This window comes from Habropoda laboriosa, unplaced genomic scaffold (genome assembly GCF_001263275.1).
Source record: "Habropoda laboriosa isolate 0110345459 unplaced genomic scaffold, ASM126327v1 scaffold204, whole genome shotgun sequence".
Lineage (NCBI taxonomy): Eukaryota > Metazoa > Arthropoda > Insecta > Hymenoptera > Apidae > Habropoda > Habropoda laboriosa.
Genome location: NW_017100385.1, coordinates 1,664,190 through 1,678,082, shown reverse-complemented (window position 1 = coordinate 1,678,082; position 13,893 = coordinate 1,664,190). Strand labels below are relative to the sequence as shown.

General features: G+C 39.5%; 1 protein-coding gene across 1 annotated transcript in view; it reads right to left on the bottom strand.

Moving 5' to 3' along the window:
- Positions 1 to 942: 942 nt before the first annotated feature.
- The window catches only part of LOC108575047 (5-hydroxytryptamine receptor 1), a 173,531-nt gene continuing 160,580 nt past the window's right edge, over positions 943 to 13,893 (bottom strand). Inside the window, exons 5-6 of the mRNA XM_017937751.1 lie at positions 11,503 to 11,547; positions 943 to 1,563 (exon numbers count right to left, since the gene is read on the bottom strand). Coding sequence (XP_017793240.1) covers positions 943 to 1,563; positions 11,503 to 11,547 — 666 coding nt within the window. The remainder of the gene's footprint in view (positions 1,564 to 11,502; positions 11,548 to 13,893) is intronic.

The window sequence follows — 13,893 nt, the reverse complement described above, 5'->3', positions numbered from 1 at the left end:
ACACACATCTCGTGGCTTTAATTTCTTTTTTCTTTTTTTTTTTGCCTAATTATTACAAACATCGTTCAGGATTTATCGACACATTACACAGATTACTTTTTCCCCTTATCGTATCTTCTGTACAACGTCAGTTAGATCATGATTATCGAACGAAACGTTGCGGAGGTGTCGTTTCGTTTTGTACACACATCATGGAGACACACAGATCGAGCTAGAAAATCATCATCGAAACATCCAACCAATTCCCCCTATTTCATTTTCCTCGGAGGAAATCACGTCCTCAAACCCTAAGAGAATTTTTTCCCTCTTCTTTTATTCCCTCTTTCTCATGTCGCACTACTCTCAACGCAATCGCAATCTAATCGAAGAAACTTCCAACACGAGGAGTTCTTGCTACTTCCGTCGGGATAGCAACATTTCTTCGCCCGCCACAAAGCGGGAAGGATTTCACGGGGTCACCTGTCTGGACACTTGGTCACGTGTCAGCTCAGACGTAGCAGAAAATTGCGACACGTGTCGAGTACACGTCTTCAGACTCTTCACGGATGATCTCCGAAGAGCAACCAGTCGTGCTACCAGCTCTACGTTAATACACATCATCAGCGAAGAACGCATGATTACGGTATTTTCGTTTCTTCAGATTGCAATCATCGGAGGAAACTCCATCCAGAGATAAGATCTTGAAATCGTCGTTAAATTTCATCTCTCGATTGAACCACTCTCCGTTTCCTTTACCCGTTTCACGACCGATGTCTGGAGCAAAGCAGCACTCTGATCTGCTACCGTCCTTGAAACAGGCTACAAATCGGTTTCCCTGGACGAAGGATCGACGGAGTAACAACGCGACAAGCCACAGATCTAGCTCCGATCTAACGTAATCGATTACAATTGGTCCGTCTCCACGGTGATACGATCGACTCGACGATCGAGCCTTCGCCCGGATCACAGGAAGCTTTCGTTCGGCGCGTTTGCCCCTACGTCGATCGCCTCGATTCCCTGATTGTCCAGGCGTTCGTCGCCATCCATCTCGCCCGCCTTGATCTCGTAATTATTGATAGGATCGCCGTACTGGCTCTGATAGAACTCCTCTCTCATCATGTGATTCAGGTTGCTGCAACGAAAGTAGAGGATCTCGCGGAAAGGCTTCCGGAAGTCCCTGTTCAGCGTCGCGTAGATGATCGGGTTCAGGAGGCTGTTGCAGTAGCCTAGCCAGAGGAACAGACTGGATAGAAACGGTGGGATCGCGTCTCGAAATGGCTTGACAAGGGCCAACACGAAGAATGGCAGCCAGCAGATGGTGAACGCGCTCATTATGATGCCCAATGTAGTGCTGGCCTTTCTTTCCTTCGCCAGGTGGAACCTGAGCTTCTTCTGGTGGGGAGAATTCGTGACGCTGCAGGTGCTGTTCAGGTGGTTCCTCACGATCGTTGACTTGGTAGACGTCATCGGTGGTGTGGTTGTCGTGGAGGGGATTGGTTTCTCGAGCTTCTGCAACATCGGACACTGGGACTCGTTGCTCTTACGGGGACCACTAGCGAAACAGCGCGTCCCATGGCCGCTGCACTGTAACAGAAAAGTCAACGGTTCGTTGTGACCTATTTTTTCGTTTTTATTTGTCTGTGTTGTTTTTTATCGTTCAGATTTTTTTAGCGTTGGTGTATGGTGTATGTATTTGGTGTAAGTGCATTTCAGGGGCTCTTTGGAGGTTTAACCTCTCCATGGGGAACGTCGAATGCCTCTTTTTTACGGCTGTCGAGTCAGCTGGCTCGACTCATTGCCTATGCAAGATGAGTGGAGGGCGTTGGAACGGTTCGAAGCTTTGTGAGCTTGAACGTTCTAGTTGATAAATACGGGGGAAGAGTGATGCGTTTGTCTCTCGAGGCTGTATTCATATGGTTGTTAAATGTTGCTTAAAGCTTACAATTAGTGAATTAACGGTTGAGTATACTGTTTCAGAATATGTGAAAATACTTCGCTTACAAAAAGGTGACAATTTTCACGATTTTTTTATGACATTACTGTTCCATGGAATTTTTTAATTTTTTAACCATATTTGCAAGATACATTGACGAAGCAAAGAAAAAAGTTTGACTCGAAAATATAAATTTTCTTCAAAGTTATAAGCACTGCCCTGAAATTCATCGTTAGGTAGATGTATAGCAAATAATTTTGCGATTCGTCTAAATTTAAGAAAAGATTTGTTTAACAGGTTCCAATTATTTGAAGTAAAATAAGAAAAAATGACGATGACTTCGTTTCGGAGACAAAAATTCATTTAACTAATATTTCTTAAAGATTCAAGTGTTTCGGACAATTATCAGGATAACTAAATTTTCACGTAATCATCGAAATAACGAAATTTTTCCAGTGAAATCCACGCGTAATGCGTCTCGATAAAGGGAGAATATTGTTAACGAAGAATACACTCGCTGAATCGAGGACATTTTCGGCGTATTCGCGAATTATACGCCACAAGGCATGTTCCCGAATTGAACTCGCAATCTGCGGCAACGATAACAACGCTGCTGCGGTTCTCGAACCTTCCGGTGAAACAAATCTTCCGTGTATACCGGTGCAACTGGCTTACTGATAAACAGTTATCAGAGTAAATACGGAACTCCGTATTTTGATGTGTTCAACGGTAACGTTTCACAATTTGCAAATATCTAGAATTACACAGGACAGTCAGCTCTGTATATATCGAGCTTATTTAATTCGAAAGTTATCTACGAATTTATCTTTTCCTTCGAATTTCCAAGCTGTTCGATGGTTCTGCTAGCTACGTTCACGTGAACGAGGGGAAAAATAAACGAACGTTGGAAAAATCCATTTTATTCACATCAACAAACAATCGATTTATTAATTTCTCTGTTTTGTTGGTTCCTATATTTGGCAAATCGAGGCGTTTACTCTCAGAGTTTCGAGAACTTTTTTAAATTAAATTTTCTGTTAAGAGAGTATTTATTGCGAGATATTCGTTAACTATTTATTCTGCAATTTTATTTTAATTTAGAGGCTTCAGAATTTATTCATTGTTGCGGACGATCAATAAGAAGAGGTTTAAGAATTACAAAAATTTATTCGCCGAAACGAAGAAAAATATCCCGCTAAATATGAATGCACATAACAGTTATTTCCGTTTGTCTTTTTGAAATTTAACCGCTCTAAGTTACCGCATGAATTTTAATTAAATCCAAACGATTTTTCTCCCTGGACTCGTTTAAAATTCATAGTGTACTCTACGCGGATGCAAAACCTGCAAGAATTACAGGAACGTACATGAAATCTGCGTAATATCGTCAAAAGTCAACCAGGCACTCTGACATGACACCTGTGTAACTATTGATAAAGGCCAACTGCAATATTTGTTAAACATAGATATATTAACTAAGTTAATTAAAACGTATCGTAATATTAATTTTAAAAATAAACTTTTCACGAATCCCTATTAACTACTCCTAGTGTTTCATACGTATTAAATTATCTTGAAAAATTTGACGATATTTCATAATCTTCTCATTTACACAATTTTTTCTCTCTCATAAATTTAACAATAGAAATTATTCAAATATAAAAATAAAATAATAATTTAATTATTTTACCATATATCGTGATTACAGCTTGACAAAATTCCAGATAATTTATCCGAATTTCGCAGATTCAGTCAAGTTTCGTTTTTCAATCTATCGACCGTTCGCGATATTACGATTCAGCTCATATTTTGGTAATTTTCGATTTTGCGTAAAATCGAAGTCACGCTTTTCCTTATCAAATATGCATTGTACGGAGACACGAACCCCTTAGGGGTTGCTCCACGTTTCGGTTTCGCATCCACTTGGGCATTGCATTAGGGTAATCGGATTGCGTGCGATTTCGATAGGAAGTTAGTGCTTGGTTCGATTTAATAAATCGTATAGCTTGTGGAAGCGATATAGCGAGGTCGTAAATGAAAGCATTAAGCGGCGACACCGATTGGTGTGCCCTATTTTTGGACTAATATTTCAAATCTCACAGTTAAGGTATACGCTATGAAACCGTTGTGCCTTGTGACAACGAGTCAGACTCGTGACACAGATTCTAGCGACGATACGACCAAAAACAGTTGATTAGTAAGAAAAATTAACTTTAATACTAACTTTTGTTCGAATTGATAAGATTGACGATTACCAAATGCTAATTAATCTGTAATACATTAGCTTCTTTTCTTACCTAATACAGTACTAAAACAGTAAAGAGCTTGTGCTTAGATGTATACTGATTTTACGACTTGACTGTATTGCTTCCACCGACTATACCTGCCGATTGTAGCATGGCGAACGATAGCATCGATCTTTTTAGCTTAATAAGTGTAGGTGACGTGCTACTTTGGGTAATTAGCAGATCTCATGTATGGAAAGTGAATCAAGTAATGGAGTTAAATGAGAGTGGGATTTTTCATTGAATATTTAGCAGATATAAAATGATAGGAATAATAACGGTGTCAAATGTTATTATCTGAGAACTTTCAAATTGGCGTTTTGAAATTTATTCGGTTAATTAAGTTTGTATAATGAAATTTAGACACTAACGTAATTAAATTATCAATCACTGCACTATTATCACACCTTGTACATCTTATTTTCTATATTCATTTAAACAAATCTTTTCATTGCTATTTTTCATCTTTTCTTTCAGTGATAACGTTCTTATCAAAGGAATATCTTTATCTTTTATATTTTTCGAACTTCTTAAACATTTTCCTATTCTTCCGTAAGTATGCGCTATTAACCAGTTAACTGCGGAATTTAGTTTTAAAAATCCCTCACAGGATGCGTAATTAAAATCAAGCAATGACGAGTATACACGTCGAACGCAGGGCAAATGCTCCTATTAGAAGTTTGACGAAAAAGGTAAAGCAAAACGAGGGAGAATTACATTTTTATTCGATAAAAAATTAACAATTCATTGCTGAAAATAAAAATAATAAAATTCATCAACGAGAAAAATTAAAGAAAAATAATTTTAAGAAATTCAGTTGATTTAATATAAAGGAAACATACCACCAAATGACATTTTTATTACTTCTTATTGAAATTTGGAGTTTTCATAGTAAATGGTAATTTTTATACACGTCGAACGCACCGAAATAAAGTTTCGGATTGACGTGTACACACGTCGAACGCAGTTAACTGGTTAAACAGTATCGATAAAATTTCGCAAGAGAATTTCGTTATTCGTTAAAGTCTATCTCTATATGTCAATATGTAGTTGAATCTTAACGACAAACATTTCAACGAACAAACGAAACTCTAGCCAAGACTGTTAGTGCAGCTTTACGATTAACGATTCGACCAGACCGACTTTTCAGCTGGTTTGAGGTCGGTTCGTTGACTCGAAAACCTAACTAGCTGAATCGCGATCCGCACGAACAGCCAGAGCTCTATGCTGCTTTGGCCAGGATAAACAGATTAGCCCATTGAAACTGCAACGAGCCTGATTGCAAGGTCACTTTAACGTCTGCTTGACAATTAGCGGAGGGAAATCCCTAGATGATCGGTAAATTTGTCGCTTGCTAACTGCATTAATGTTAATGCACATTCCTCATTAACGTGTAACGATTAGAGTGATACAAAGACGTTGAATTATTGAAAACAGCGAAGAAGTAAGAATTTGGAAAAAATCATTTTCTTTAATGAAATTGGTTTCTGCGACGAGAGGAGAAAGAATTATTTCGGAGTACGTCAAGTAAAAAGAATTCACGTAATTGAATTAGATCCGTACATTAGACGAAACGGTTATTCCAATTGGATCTGTTCGGAAAAACCTCATTGTCATCAATTTCACAGGGTAAGTCTGTGAAATTTACGATAACAACGTACGCTCAGAATGACCATTGAATATTAATGAGATTACCAGGATAAGCGGGGTTTTACATACATGAACACCGCTTCCGATATTAACTTTTACTCGTGGAATTACACCGACGTTAATCGTTCGAAACGTATAATAGAGGGGAAATCATTATGAGGCAGCAACCATGACGAAATTGTGAAAACAATGATTAGTGGAGAAAAATTAATTTAAAATATGTCTTGGGGAATTTTAGAGATTTTTAATTAAATCTTCAAAATTATTCACAATATTTTTCAAAACATAAGAAATAAATATTCCATATGGCACACTTTCCAATACACAAATTTTCCATATTAATGAATTATCTGCAAGGATATTCGTTTATTTCATAAAAGGACCAATTGAGACGAAAGATTGTTCAGATAATGGATTACCCTAAGTTTATGACACGGTCCACATATTTACTGTCTGTGAGGATTGGAATTAATTATACAATCAGAAGAAACGCTGAAAACTTAATTGGTGTTTTAAGCACTTAGCCTCTTCTGTTCAGTAACAATTGACGTATCGTAATTTTATTCTTTAGACCGAAGACTAACGAGGACCTGTGTGACGGCGAAAAATCCGGTTAACTATGGTAGGCATCTTTATTCACTCGTCACATTACGAAATGCTCCGATGGGTCGCTTTGTAAAAGGAGCACACAAAATTTTATCGTATTAACAAGAGATGGTAAATAATGAAGATCGTATGCTCACTGCATCTTTTATTTTGAATCATTCCTTACGCAACGGGGCTTTCTGAGAAATCGAAGAAGGGATATCTGGGGTACCAAGTAGAGATACTGAGTATGGGAAACGATGAAGATAATGGCGATGGTATGCAATCAGGTTACGTGGAGTCCTGTAACACCTGGACAACCTGGACTTAGAGGATTTTAACCCTTTCGTGACCGAATTATTTTTTTAATTCATAAATTGTATTATACAACTATTATTATCCTCAGGGGCCGTAGCCGATCTTCCGATAGGCTGCGGTACGGGAATCACGACCCCGAGGTGCCTGAATGCACGGGCCCGGAGGAGGAGTCACATCCTCCCGCTGGGGGCGTTCCCACACGGGGAGGCCTCCCTCCCACGGTCGGGCGGGCCCGCCCCAAGTAATGTGTGTGTCGCCGGGGCCGTAGGGTGGGGCGGGAGACTCGGCAGCCCATTGCACACAGCCCGCAGTGGGGGCGTTGCCGGTGTGGTCCCGGTAACGCCTCGGCGGTGGTGAGGGGGCCCAGTTGACCCCCTCCGAGATGGCGCCCCTCCCATTGCGAACATCTTGAGGGAGGGGCCAGGCGTGGGGTGGGTCCGGTGGCGTTCGTTCCGAGATTCCGGGCCCACCCCGCAGCGCCGAAGAAGGACCACCGTGGGGGTTTTAGCCGGTACGAGTTCGGCAACACCCATCTCCCTCCCCACGGGGCGGGGTGACCATGAGGATTTACCCCATGCAAAAAAAAAAATACAACTATTATTCTTTTTTCTAAATAAAAGTGTTTTATTTCCATCTAATGGACAAATCTTCAACAAACCTTTGAAAATCGTCAGATTTTATTGCCGCATCTAATTCTAAGCGATACGGTACACTCTCCAACGCGCAAAATAGCCTCATTTTCGGTGCACACGAAAAAGGTAAGGAAAGGTATACACACCGGACGAAAATGTGCCCAGGATAAAACTGGTCGGTGTAGAAACGAACCGAAATGCAGATGAGCGTAACCTGTGCGCTCCATAGGAATGCAGATGGCATTCGGTATAATTGAGAGGAGAGGAAACGGCCGCGGGCTGGTTTAAGACAGCAAAGCCACCGAGCCGGAAGCGGCAAGACAGAGAAATCCAGCAGGTTTACGAGCTTAGTTAGCCGGCCGCTTCGCCACCGAGAATTACCCTTTGCTCGTCTGATTATTTTTATCGCTGGACCGACCCTTTTTTACGTCCTAATTTTACGGCAGATTATAATCTTGCGGGTGTTTAAATCTGGGCCACCTAGTTTCCCGTGGAACCAGCTTCGTTCTCTTTATGCGAATAGGAGTTACGGCCGGCGGGATGTGGTTGCGGCGAATGGAGTGGTGCACCACAGCCTTCCTTCTTTCGTTCTATTATTTTTCGTCTCTATTTTTTGGGGGGTATAATGGAGATTTCATTTAGCAGAATGGACGTGCAATGGAGATTCTCGTTAAATCAAGGCATTTTTTATGTATATTTCTTTTTTCAATGGAAAAGTGGTAGGTGTTACTGTAGAGTTTGATAATTTCCACGATCGAGACTAATTAGGTGTAATTTAACACGTTGACTGTCACACCAGATTTATATGTTTTGCTCAGGGGGCCAGAAGAAAATTTTCATTATTCTATGCATAGTATTATATCTTTACGCTTGATTATTATTATTTTCTTTTTTAATTCAAAATAATGTCTAGTTAGCTACGATATTCGAAATTTTTAGTTGACGATATTCATTTTATTTTTTCCGGTCACAGGTGACCAAAGTGGCAGTCAATGTGTTAGAAGAAAGTATATTTAACCCTTTAACGCTCACATTTTTCTCAACTTGATGTGCCAAAAACGATCAATTTTATTTTTTGTTTTTAATTATTTCCTAGGCTTGCAGAAATAAGTTCGCCATTTATTTGTAATACTGCGATTTACATTTTTTCAACAAAATAGAAAGAACAGTGCAATATGAACGGTGAAAGAAAATAATTAAATAAAATCACACTTTTTGGAACATTAATTATGCAAGTGTAAGACAGGGGCATGAGCGTTAAGGGGTTAAATAGATAATGAAATTGTACAGCTAAACTTAATATCACTTCACGCGCGATTATGCCGCTAAATATGCCTCTCTGCAAGACTAAACCACGCTGACTCTCGTTAATTAGGCTGTGACTTTCTGTTTCTACTGTTCTCCACTTTGAAAAATTTTCCATTTGAATCTTCCATTCTTATCTACTACACTGACTTTTCCAAGAACTTCATTTGTCGTTGTTAAAGACGCGATCGAGAAGTTCAAGGGCTAAAAGCATCGTTAGCATCTTGAAATTATTAATTGATAGCTTTTATCGATAATCACGAACGGCAGAAACTTCCAAGTTTCGAGTAACAATTAACAACTAGCAACGACTTTTACTTAAATTTTCTTCGAAGAACACCAGTATGGAATTTTATTCCGTAATAGATAATTAGTTAATTATGCTAATTAATTAATCAGGTAGTCCAAGTAATTGTACAATGCTCTCACAGATTAAAGGAACATTATTCTTGGAAGTTTCTAATTAGATGTGATACTTCATTCCCTTGACGAATGAACTCCATAATTATACTTGCACTCAACATGTTTTTACAAACTTCGAATTTTTCCTAAAGTATCATCTTTTCACCGAACGTTAACTTCACAAAATATACATATCAGATAATTGCAATTAAAAAAAACAAACGAACAAGTACAGTTCTACTTTAATAAACTTAGTAATTACTGTAATAAATATGTAACAAATTAATAGTAAATTAGTAATATGGTAAAAAACAAAGGAACAACAAAGCTAATAAATATGTAATAAATTGATAATAAATTAGTAACATGGTACCAAAAAAAAGGAACGATAAGGGTAACAAATATGTAATAAATTAATAGTAAATTAGTAGCATGGTGAAACAAAAAAAAAAGGGGGGGGGATGACAAAGGGTGCTTAAATGTTTCGGAACGTTCTTCACTCTAATTGCCGCGAATCTTCAAATGAAGTGGAAACAGCGACTGTTTTATCGCGTTATTTCGCAGGACTTGTGTTTATTGCCAGTTTCATAATCGCCTTACAGTCACTTCGAAGTCTTAAACAAAACTTTAACCCGTTGGATGGGGCGGCGAAGAAGACAGGAGGGAGGGAGAGATGTCCAAGTGACTTCCAGGCCAAAAGGGTTGTCATTATGAAACCGCCTGCAATCTTGTTTGGAAGTGGAAGCGAGGCGCAAAGGGATCATATACATACGTTGTTAGTATGAATATTTAACACGGGCGAAATTCCTGTAAAACGATCGACGCTCGACCGGTTACACGCGGAGCGTACACACATTATTTATTCAGAATAAACTCAACTTGCCGATCCTCCGTTTGCGTTCGTTCAATTTACATGTTTACTTGAGTTTAATTACTCTAAAAAGCAATCGGCGGATATTGAAGCTGGCCTCTGATCAGGCGAATACCCGGATTCGCCGTAATAAAAACCGTTTCTCGTATCTAAAGTGCGACGGAAGTTAATTTTTTCGGTGAATACACTTTTAACAGTGTTATACTGGGTGGGCCACGTGAAACAAACTGTCTAACGATTTTCTATGGGTATGTGGCGGTACGAGAAATTTTTTAGACTAATTTAAATGGTTTCTAAGGGTGACTACGATGGAAGAAATGTTTCTTTCAATTGTTTACATTAATACGACCTTAGATCCTAAAATTTCTAGTCAAATGTGAAATTTCCTTTCATTTTTCACCATTTCTTCAATTTCATCTTGTTCACCCTTTGAAACCATTTAAATTACACATAAAAATTTTCTCGTACCACCATAACTAGAGAAGCTATTTAGGTGGACTGTTTCACATGGTTCACCCTGTATATTGCAATTTGTATAATTGTCAACCAATTTCCCAAAACGCAACGCATAATATTAAGTCATTTTCAAAGTTCCCGCGTTTCTAAGCCGTCCATTTTGAAAAAAACGTAACTCCACTGAAATTAAATTTTAATTTCATTTTCGTATCAAATAATTTCCATAGTGTTCCATACATTTTTGCCAATGTGAAAATCCGAATCTCTAAAAGAAAGACGCAAACGAATCTCCTCGAACCAAATCTAATTTACAAGTGAACGAATTTTTTTTACGTCGAATTTGTCCCTTTGCACCGATGAAAAGCTCTCGACGGAAGCAACGCATTTTCTTCTTTTCGTTTTCTTTCTCAAAGCACAATTGTTACGTACCTTTCGTACCTCAGGGCCCCCGGTTTCGGTCAGTCCATTCAAGGAGTTCACCTGGGATAGGGGCGGCGACAGAGACTACCGCAGGATTCAATTCACACAAGTTTATTGACTATCGGTTGCTGTACAGAGGCGTTCCTCGATGCAAGGATATACAACTGAGTGCCCGCGCTGGAAGCGCGTCGGTTTTTCAAGCTGCTTCCCTCTCCTGTCCTCGGGGTGGTGGAAATGGGTTAGAGGAGGAAAGATCGGGACAAGGATAGATAGTTTGGGAATTTTCCGGACAGTACAGCGAGCCTATCCAAGTTTAGACAATTGCCCCTTTTTTGGGGCATCGAAGGATGTCGATGACGTGAACCAGACGCGTGGCACTCCGACCCACGGGCATCCTCGAGCGTCGGTCTCTCGGTGCCTCGCATAGTCTCGAGTGACGCGCCCGGTTCTCACCTGATTTATTGCACTACCCTTGAGTGGCTTTTCGCTGTAACTGCCCGAAGGAATTTTGGCGAATGCAGAGTGTGTGACTGTTGTAGGATTTCTATGGTTTCCCCGAAGACAAGAGAGGTTCGCTAGGCTTGGAGGTTACGGACGTAACACATCATCTAAGACGATCAACTAGCGAATGAATGATTGGTAGATTGATATTAAGGGTTCTCTTACCGCTCTCATTTTATCCTGCGTATCGCCACGAGGGTTCGATCGTATCTACAACAAACGTTTTACGAACATTTTCAGACTGAGCCATGTTAAGGTGCCAGACGTCGTACTACAAGATGCGAGTTTGTTAGCGATGGATGGAACTTATGTAATGTATTTTTCTGCTTGAAAATTCGTGACAGTTTTTAGTAATCTCGAGATAGTAAAAATCGAATGGAAATTAACACTTATGTATATATTTTCCGCTTGCAAATTTATGACATTATTTTCTGTAACTTTTAGATAATAAACATGGAATGGAAATTAACACGTCGAATGCCATATAATGGTTTTGCACGTCGAAAGTGACTGTCATGTACCACCTTTTTTGTTCAATCTTTTTTTGTGATAATAATGTTATGTGCGTAAGTTGTGTAACACGAAATTTCAGATTTTTCAGGGAGGAATGAAAATTGTTTCTTGAATTCGGACAAACGTTACCTTTAGATCCCTCGTCGAGCTTTTCAACACTCGAGTAATCATTGGAGCAATCAATATGTAAATGATTATAAATCTGACATTTCATATTACACGACCTGACGCATTCTAAAATATAACAGATATGGATCAGCTGGCAGGTATGCACAAAATTTGCCTAGGCATTCAACGTGTTCGGAGTATAATAAAAATTGAAAATAAAAATACGAAAGTAAGCCTAGAAGCTGAAAAAAAATGGGATAAAAATTGAAAAATAGCCACGAGAGATGGACAAAAATTGTCACGAATTTAGGTGAAACGACTGACTTATCGCCCGTTTCCCTAGGCTGGTGGCGCGATCAAGAAACAGGCATGCTAGGCACGGATGATCGATGCGTAAGCCACTAATCTCGCAGCAGGTAATCCCGAAAGCTTGCGTAAATTAAATTGAGAACCCAGTACGAAATTAGAACACGCCCATTGTTCGATGTGCACGATTTTTCGTTCCCGAAATTGTCCGGATGTATAGTCGAAGTACACGAAATACGAGCCCCGAAACAGCAATTCGAGGGAGATAACGAGCTCGAGCCACGCTCACAGCTTCCGAGTTTGATGTCAACTCAGAATTTGTTCTTCCATTCCAATGTAGTTAAAGAATTTGCGCTTTAATCATTAACAGCTGCAGGTTAATTTTTACTAATACAGAAATTACTATTGGGCAGGAGGTGACGGAGACCTAATATCGCATATTTTAAGCCTTTGACGATGGAGAACTACGTACAATAATTTTTACAACACATAATTAAGTCATTATATTAATGTTTTTTTTTTTTTTTTACACTGAATCATATCAAAATTATATTTTTCTCGAATATACGAACGCGAGCTCACGGCCATAACTACTAATTTTACTGCTTGAAAATATGCGACTTTACTGGTTGCGTTCATAGTGTTTTATGAACGCTTACACGAGCCCTTAAAGGGTTAAACGAAAGACTGTAAGCAAAAATTTGAAATATGAATTCCGGGTGTCGTCGCTTAATGCTTCAATTTACGACCTGACTGTATCGCTTCCACCGACTATACACTTGTTCACCGATCGATGCGGCTTCTTCCTTTCATCTTCAAAACGTAGCCGAATTCCGCGTGGCTCTTTCGTTATCGCCCAATTTATGCGGCAGGATTTCTGGCGCAAACAGATTTCATTGGATATCGCGTGGGTGCAAACGATATTGCGTTTCAGGGAAACCGCGAGTTTTTAGGTTCCTGGAAGATTTTCTCATCTGGCTAACGTAAATTTCCACGAATTTTTGTGGAATTTGTAGGAAAGTATTACACATGGAAGATTTAATTGTACAATTTTATTGTTCGTGCGTGAAATTCTATCAAACAGTGAATTTTAGTTATCCTGAATGGCGAAGGAAGTATAATTCACTTTTGAAACAAATAAGAATCAAACTGAAATCCGAAAATAAGAGAAATAACAATTCTACAAAAATCCCTCCCTCTCTCGCGAATAAGAAAGCAACGAGAAAGTGTGAGAAAAAGAAAAAAGAGAAAAAGAATAAGAAGGTCAACCGAACACTCGGTATAGAATTCTCGGCAATGGTCAACGAGTCTCGTAGGAAGCTCTCATAAAAGAGAGTTTTCTCGTTACACGCGAAACCCATTTGCCGTCGAAATCTCGCCACGAATTGCTCGTGGGCAATGTTACCTACATTACCGACGGAGTAGAGAAACGCCGGAAGCCGATATCGAGGCTGTGTTTTCTCCCCGAGAGACACACATACGTCATTATCCAACGAATCATTCGCGAGAAATTGAATTCGCGGAGATGTTACTACGTGTGTCCACCACACGTGTGTACTCTGCCGCCTGAAGGTGCAAGAGCACGTGTGACGTGTTGAGGCCAGCGGAAGATTTCAACCGGAAATCCTC